This window comes from Chrysochloris asiatica, unplaced genomic scaffold (genome assembly GCF_000296735.1).
Source record: "Chrysochloris asiatica unplaced genomic scaffold, ChrAsi1.0 scaffold00142, whole genome shotgun sequence".
NCBI classification, from domain to species: domain Eukaryota; kingdom Metazoa; phylum Chordata; class Mammalia; order Afrosoricida; family Chrysochloridae; genus Chrysochloris; species Chrysochloris asiatica.
In genome coordinates, this window is record NW_006408660.1 from 2,135,716 (window position 1) to 2,144,147 (window position 8,432).

Sequence of the window (8,432 nt, forward strand, 5' to 3'; positions counted from 1 at the left end):
CTGACTCCTGTGCTGGCTGCCAACTGCAGACCCCCCTCTTGGAATGATCACACTAACTCCTCAGGGAGCTCCCAAGGAGTCCAAACAGATAATCAACACCCACCAAAATAAATACTGCACACCTAAGTTCTCACAGACACTTCACACCCATTCATACTTTTCTCTGAGAACCAAGAAAGCCTGGCTCCAGGACTTGATGCATTCTCACAAGAGCAGAGACCTCGGACACAGCTTGTTCAACATCAGGGTACATTCACCTTGGGAAAAACAGACTTCACTTGTCAAGAAATATCAAAATCATCATCTGGTTTGTTATGAAAGGAGGAGGAAGTGCCGGGAGCCTGCAGATGACCGAGGACAGCCTGGCAGGGAGGAGAGGATGTGGAGGGTGGGTGGGCAGCATAGGCCACATTGGCCTGCTCACTGATGGAGGTGAGCTCGGTCGTCTGGGCGCTTGATGTGGATCCGCCGCACACGCTCAATCCGTTCCCGCTCCCGCTCCTCATCCTCGTCCAAATGGTGGGAGCGCCCGGCAGCACCCCCAGTGGCCTCAAGGAGTGCATTGTCAGGTCCCCGGCCATCCTGGGCCTCATACAGCAAAATATTCAGGGTCTCCTCATAAATTCGGGCTTCAGGGAACTCCACCTGTATTCCCACAAAGCACAGAACAGGTATGTCAGTATTCTCGCTCTCGCACATGCACATACACACATATGTATCCCACTACCTCTGCTCTGGTAGCATAGTGGTTACAAGTGGGGCTGCCAACCTCAAGGTCAGCAGTTCAAAATGACCAGTGGTTCCGTGGGAGAAAGATGAGGCGTTCTGCTCCCGTAAAGATGTATAGCCTCGGGAACCGACTCCACAATACTTAACAACCACCACCTCTGCCATCATCCCCAGGATAGTCAGGCTAAACCCAAGCCTGGAGGTTCCAATAAGACTGTCATGTTAAATTTTAATGGACAACACTTAGCCACGGCCCTAGTGGGATCTAATGAAAGATCTCCCTTTCCTCCCTTCCAGAAGGCAATTCCTCCCACTCTACCCCAACGGAGCAGAACTGCTACCACAGGGCTTCCCAAGCTGTCATCTGCATGGAAGAAGCCCTGATGGGGTAGTGGTTAAGCATAAAGTTTACAGTGTTAGAGACTCTATGGGCAGTTCCACTGGCACATAGGGTCAGTCATAAGTCAGAACTGACGACAGCAGTGGGTTTGGGTTTTGGGTGGTGGTTGTTGATGGACATTTGGGTCAGTTACAGTTTTTAGCTGCAAACAGAGCAGCAGCCTTGCACATCAGTACTTCTACATCTTAAGGCATTCTGGTTTACAAAGGACAGGCTGGGGACACTCATGACACAGAGAGAACCCCTCCCACGTGTCTGCAGGGCTGTCTCTGTGTGCCACCCAGCCTTCAGGGTTAAGGGGCAGTGAACAAGAGACTGCACAGGTGGATCCCAGACTGTAGAGTTGCTTTTACAGGGCAGGATTCCAGCAGAAATGGAGTGAACATACTCTACCCGCCTTCCCCAAGGAAGCAACAAAACCGTCATCAACTAAGGTCGGATGTATACCGTCATCAACTAAGGACTCAAAGTCACAGTGGCAAACAGAGTAGGGAAAAGAAACAAAATTTGAATGCTGAACCTGTGCCGGTGCTTGCCCTTTTCTCCTCACCAGTAAGTAGCCTCAAGCCTGACCTCAATGGCCTCCTGAAGCTTCATAACAACCGGGACAGACCGCTTTAGAGAAAACCTGCTAGTAGTACGTACGTACGTCGTATGTTCACATGCAGTTTTTCTTTCATTTCCCAAGTAACCTTGAAACAGCATGGCGGCCACTGGAACCTGCAGGAACCCAACTCTGAGCGGCAGTGTCCTTTCTGACTAGAAGAGCTGTTTCAACAAGACGGGCTAACCCTGTGGCTTTCTTGTCTCTGTGCTGCTTGGTCCCAGTCCAGGCCGTCACAGAAATGTGTCTCAGAGTGGAGTAACCGAAGCCCCCAGGAAACCCAAAACACCACAGGATGAGCACTAGGAAGTGATAAGGTTGTGTGTGAATGCCTGAAATCACTCTCCATCTGCATGATCTGACCCTAGAGAGAAACCACAGATTTTAAGAAGGGAACAATGAGACAGGCTACCACCCAGGATGCAAGCTAGCCACAGGGTGGCACACATGGGGAAGAGATCAGAAGGCTATGAAACATGAACTGTCACTGGAACAAAGACGACAGAAAGGTGGCTAGAATCTGCAGCCTAAACCCAACTGGGTCATTTTACCTGTTTAAAACTAAAATCTCAAAGTTCTTTGTAGCTTTACAATAAGACCTTATTCTTAAAAATCCAAAATGTCCAAGTTACAATCATAAACTCCTCAATGTATGAAGACCCAGCAAAATTGCCCTTCGCAAGGAAACCCAATCAACTGACACTGATGATGAGATGACAATGCTAGGGCTGCCTGTCAAAGACCCAAAGCGTTATGATCCATGTTCCAGCAAGGCCAAACACACTGCCCAGAAGGAAAAGGACAGAAAAGGTTCAGAATAGCAAAATACAGTCATAAAAATGGGAAGCGGAAGGGATCCCAAACACTGGAAGGGCTCAATACATAATAGAGAAGACAGGGGAAAGAGTCTATGAATCTGGAGATCGATGATCCAATCTGAAGATCAGGGATATGTGTATGGGGGGTATGGGAGAGATTAATAAAGGGCAGAATTCTGTGCTTAATTATTGCCTCATCATTAATAAACCAGTATTCAGAAATAAATGGATGTGTATTAAGCATTTGCCTAAACTTGAATTTCAACAAGTCACTCCCTTTCCAATTTAACAAGACAGTGAAACGATGAATGAGCATAGCTCCAGAGGTCTAGGCTAAAAGGAAGGAAGGAGGCAGTCATCCCCAACACCAACTCCTGAGAAGGCCCTAATCATATGCTTCCCCAAAAGAATAGGAAGAAGTGTCACTCATCTATGCCAAGAAATTTGGAAGACAGCTACCTGGCTAACTGATTATAAAAGACCTATATCGTGTTGTTTGTTGTTTAGGTGCCATCGAGTCGGTAGAGACCTTATGCACAGCAGAATGAAATACTTCCCGATCCTGGGCCAACCTCACCACTGTTGCCATGCTTGAGTCCATCCATGCTGCCACTTGGCTAATCCATCTCGTTGGGGGGTCTTCCTCTTTTTCTCTTGACTCTCCACCTTACCAAACATGATATCCTCCAGTGACTGGTCCCTGCTGACAATATGTCTGAAGTATGAGATGAAGTTTGGCTATCCTGGCCTCCAAGAAGCACTCTGGCTGCACTTCTTCCAAAACAGATCTACTGGTTCTTTTGGCAGTCCATGACACTCAATCTTCTCCTCCAACACCACAACTCAAAGACATCAATTCTTCTCACTGTCCAGCTTTCGCATCCATATGAGGTTATTGAAAATACCAAGGCTTGGATCAGGCGCACCTTAGTGCTCAAGCTGATATCTCTGCTCTTCAACACTTCAAAAAGGTCTTGTGCAGCAGATTTGCCTAATGCAATACGTTGTTTGATTCTTGACTGCTGCTTCCTTGCGTGTTGACAGTTTATCCTAGAAGAATAAAGTTCTTGACAACTTCAATCTTTTCTCCATTGATAAGAATGTTGTTTATTGGTCCAGTGGTGAGGATTTTTTTCTTTACATTGAGATGTAATCCATACCGAAGGCTGTGCTCTTTGATCTTCATCAGTAAATGTTTTAAGTCCTTTTCACTTTCAGCAAGCAAGGTTGTATCATTGGCATATAGCAGGTTGTTAATGAGTCTTCCTCCAATCCTGATGCCACGTTTTTCTTCATAGAACCCGGCTTCTTGTAATATTTGCTCAGCATACAGGTTGAATAAATATGGTGAAAGCATACAACCTTGTCCCACACCTTTTTAAATTTTAAATCATTCAGTGTTCCCATGTATTGTTTGAACAACTGCTTCTTGGTCCAGGTACAGATTCCTCATGAGAACGTAGAAATCATTAGAACAGTATCATTAAAATCACATACAAGTAACATTTTACCTAAAACTCAAATACGGCTGTGACAGACATCGACATGGAACTGCCAGAAATTCAATCAAGCCAGATTCATACGAGGATTTGGAATGAGTGGTATCATTGTTGATGTCAGAGGGATTATGGCTGAAAGCAGATGATACCAGAAAGATGTTAACTTGTGCTTTATTGATTATGCAAAGGTTTTCTGTTGTGAGGGCCATGACAAACTATGGACAACATTGCACAAAGAAAGGATATTCCAGAACACTTTATTGTGCTCATAAAGAACCTGTACATAGACCAAGAAACAAGTATTTGAGTAGAACTAAGAGATACTGAAGGGTCTAAAAATAAAAAACGGTGTGCGCCAGGGTTGTATTCTTTCACCATATTTATTCAATCTGTACACTGAGCAAATAATCCAAGAAGCTGGATTGTGTGAAGAATGTGGCATCAGGACTGAAGGAAGACTCATTAACAACCTGTGATATGCAGATGATACAACCTTGCTTGCTGAAAGTGAAGATCAGAGACTACAGCCTTCAAATGTACAGAAAACAAAAATTATCACCACTGGACCCATAACATCATGGTAAGTGGAGAAAAGACTGATGCTGTCAGAGACTTCATTTTACCTGGATCCACAATTAACACTCATGGAAGCAGCAGTCAAGAAATCAATGTGTTACATCAGGCAAATCTGCAATATAAGACCTTTTAAAGTGTTCATGCGCAAAGATAACAGTTTGAGATCTAAAGGTGCACCTGACCCAAGGCATGGTATTTTTAATTACCTCACATGCGTGTGAAAGTTGGACAATTAATAAGGAAGACTGTAGAAGAACTGATAAGTTAAGGTGTTGGCAAAGAATACTGAAGTACCAAGGACTGCCAAAAGAACAAACAAATCTGTGTTGGAAAAAGTACAGCCAGAATGTTTCTTAGAAGCCAGGATGGTGAGATTTCATCTCTCATACTTCTGATATATTTTCAGGAGGGACCAGTCCCTGGAAAAGGACATCATACTTTGTGAAGTAGAGGGTCAGAGAAAAAGAGGGAGTTCCCCCCAAAGACACAGACTGACACAGTGGCAGCAGCAATGGACTCAAGTGTGGTAAAAATGAGGCTGGCGCAGGACTGGGCAGTGAGTGTTTCGTTCTCTTGTGCATAGAGTCACTGTGAGTCAGAGCCAAACTGACAGTGTAACAAACAAAAACTCACTAATCCACAGGAACACTAACATGAACTAATCACAGCAAGAGGAACAAACACTTCTGTTTCCCCTGTTCTCTTACAAAAAAACAAACCTCAGTGTTTTTCTCTTTCTGGCTACCTTAAAACAATCTGTACATATCTTTTAGGATATGCTCTGGACACAATAAAATTAACCTTATGACTGTTTAGGAAAGAATAGTGGGTAGACACTGGATAAATGTGGCGATGAGTTGCTGGTTTTAAAGCTGGGAGAAGGGGGATTCTAGAACACTTCACAATGCTCATGCAGAATTTATACACAAACCATGAGGCAGTTTTTGGAATAGAACAAGGGGACACTCAGTGGTTTAAAACCAGGAAAGGTGTGCATTTGTGTTGTATCCTATCACCACACTTACTCAATCTAAGAAACTGAATGGTATGACGATGAGTCAAAATTATCTCCACCCTGGTAATATTAAAACACCCGTCTATGTCCATGGCTAATAACAAGATTGAAATGATTCTGTCGAATAAACAAACAGTGGATTAAGTGACAAATCATTTTGTAAATCAGTATGGTTCTGCCTATGAAATAACCCACAACAGACTTGGGTTTTGAAAAGTTTGTGAAAGAAGATGGGTACCAAAACAACTTCTTGTTGTTAAGTGCCATCAAGTCGATCCCAACCCATAGCATCCCTGTACAGGGTTTCTGATGAGCGGCTGGTGAGCTTGAAACGCCAACCGTGCAGTTCAAATGGCTTTGCAGTCTGGCGCATTAACCCACAGCGACACACCAGGACTCTGAAAAAACTCATGGAAGATCATAAATAGAAGTGTTTGGACAGCTGCAAACAAAATTTGGACTGATACTCAGAGGAGGTAAAAGTTTCTTTAAAAAGAATTGTTACTGGTAACAAGACATGGATTCATCACTAAGAGTCGGAGCATAAATGGCAGAGTATGGAATGGAAACATTACCAGCTGCCGACCAAGAAAAAGTTAAAAAAATCAACCATCAGCTGGAAGATTGATGCTTATAAATTTTCTGGTATCCTCAAGGGCCAGTATTGGAACACTATCAGGAAAAAGGTACAACAATCAACAGTGCTCCACGTGCTCACTGAAGAGCTGATGCCTAACTATGGATTAAATGCAGAGGACTGCTATTCAAGGGCGTTGTGATCTTGTATAACAATGCACGTCTGCACTCTGCCCACACTGTTGACACTCTGCAAAAAGTTTCTTCTGAGGTGTTAAAACATCCTTCCTATAGTACTGATCTTGCTCCATCAGACTTTCACCAGTTTGATCCCCTGAAACTAGCCCTTCGAGGATGAAGATTCATCTCTAATGAAGAAGTGAAGACAGTGGTGTATTGGTGCCTCACAGCTCAGACTTAGATACTTTTAAATAAGGGAATGCAAATGCTTGTTGACAGATTGACAAAGTGTATTGAAATGCAAGGATATTATGTTGAAAAATTATGTATTTAAAAGTTGATTAAATTCTACAGCCTGAATGCAAACAATTTTGGACTCACACTTGTATGAATAAAAATGCAGCACTAAGATTGCTGACCTGGGCAAATCTGCAAATGATTTTTTTAAAGTATTCAAAAGCAAAGATGTCACTTTGAGGATTAATATGTACCTGATCCAGTCATGGTATTTTCAATTGCCTCATATGCATGTGAAAATTAAACAGAGAATTGTTGTTGTTGTGGTTATGTGCCGTGGAGTCAGTTCCGACTCATAGCGACCCTGTACAGAGAATTAGGAAGACCAAAAAGGAATCAGTGCATTTGAATTATGGTGTTGGCAAAGAATATTCAAAGTACCACAGACTGCCAGAAGAATAAACAAATCTGTGTTGGAAGAAGTGCAGCTAGAATGCCCCTTAGAAGCCAGGATGGCGAGTGTTTCTTTGTCTCCTGCACTTGGGACATGTTGTCAAGAGAGAAAATCATCATGCTTAATAAAATAGAGGTTCAGCGAGAAAGACAAAGATCCTCAACTAGATGGACTGACATAGTGATTTCAACAATGGACCTACACATAATCGCGAGTATGGTGTAAGACCAAACAGTGTTTCCCTGTGTTTTGCATATAAGGGCCGCCATGAGCTGAAACCAACTTGATGGCACCTAACAACCAACAAAGCTGGAAGATCACACTACTACCCCAGAAAAGCATATGATGTAAAATTTCATCAAGACTCTAGTTTCTATTGTGGTCTGTTATTTCCTTTGTGCTGCTAGGACTAGCTCCAGAGTCACACATAACTGGGTCTCCAGAGTTGCAAGACACTTACACATTGTTAGCTGCTAATGAGACCGTGTATGAAAATCTGTCTGAGGTGTGTCCCTAGTGATCACATTTCCCTTAAACAGGGTGAGAGGGAAATGACATGATATGGCATTGTGTATGGCAAGATAAATACACGATTTTACATTTCCACCAGCAGATATGTGGCTTTCTAGGAGATCTTTTGACTTTTAGGAGTATGTGGCTCCAAATTAAGAACTTGGGGAATTGCAAACACTGAGATGAAATGAAGTTTCTGATTTGTTGACTATAAAACTGATGCTCTTATCTGTAAACCTTTACTCAATTCACAAAAAAATAAGTTTCAAAAATTAAAAATTGCATGGTGGCAGCCATCAGGGGAATGGTCAAGTCTATTAGGCTTGGAGAGGATGATGAAAAGACAGACCCAAATAGTTTAGATGAGTGAAGGAATCGGTGTCCTCTGAAAGAAGCAAAGGGCCTAGTGAGGGTGGATATCAGCTGCAGCTCCATGGGTTAGAGATGGAAAAGATGGCAAGCAAGCAGGTCATGACTACAAAGTCACCGTGAAGATCTGGAAGGCAGTACTGTTCCTCTGATGAGAGGACCAGATGGGCAATGCTGGAGGGAAACAAGCCCTGGGTAGAGGTGGGTACAGGAAGTGTCAGAAGGATCACAGGCAGTGGAAATGCTGGCAGTGAGGATACATCTAAATCAGTATTTATGGCAAAGGAAGACTGATGTATAGCATGACCGACTGTACATGCCGTTCATTAAGTAAAATGGAAAATATCATTTTGCTTTTCTAAGACCAAATCTCTGCCAAGAAATTTGGAAGACAACTGTCTGGCCGACTGATTGGAAGAGATCAATGTTTGTGCCCATTCCAAAGAGAGGTGACCCAACAGA

The 8,432-nt window shown here is 43.2% G+C and overlaps 1 protein-coding gene across 1 annotated transcript in view; it reads right to left on the reverse strand.

Moving 5' to 3' along the window:
• Positions 1-414: 414 nt before the first annotated feature.
• KCTD10 (potassium channel tetramerization domain containing 10) overlaps positions 415-8,432 on the reverse strand; it is a 23,902-nt gene continuing 15,884 nt past the window's right edge. Inside the window, exon 6 of the mRNA XM_006870437.1 lies at positions 415-645. Coding sequence (XP_006870499.1) covers positions 421-645 — 225 coding nt within the window. The 3' untranslated portion in view covers positions 415-420. The remainder of the gene's footprint in view (positions 646-8,432) is intronic.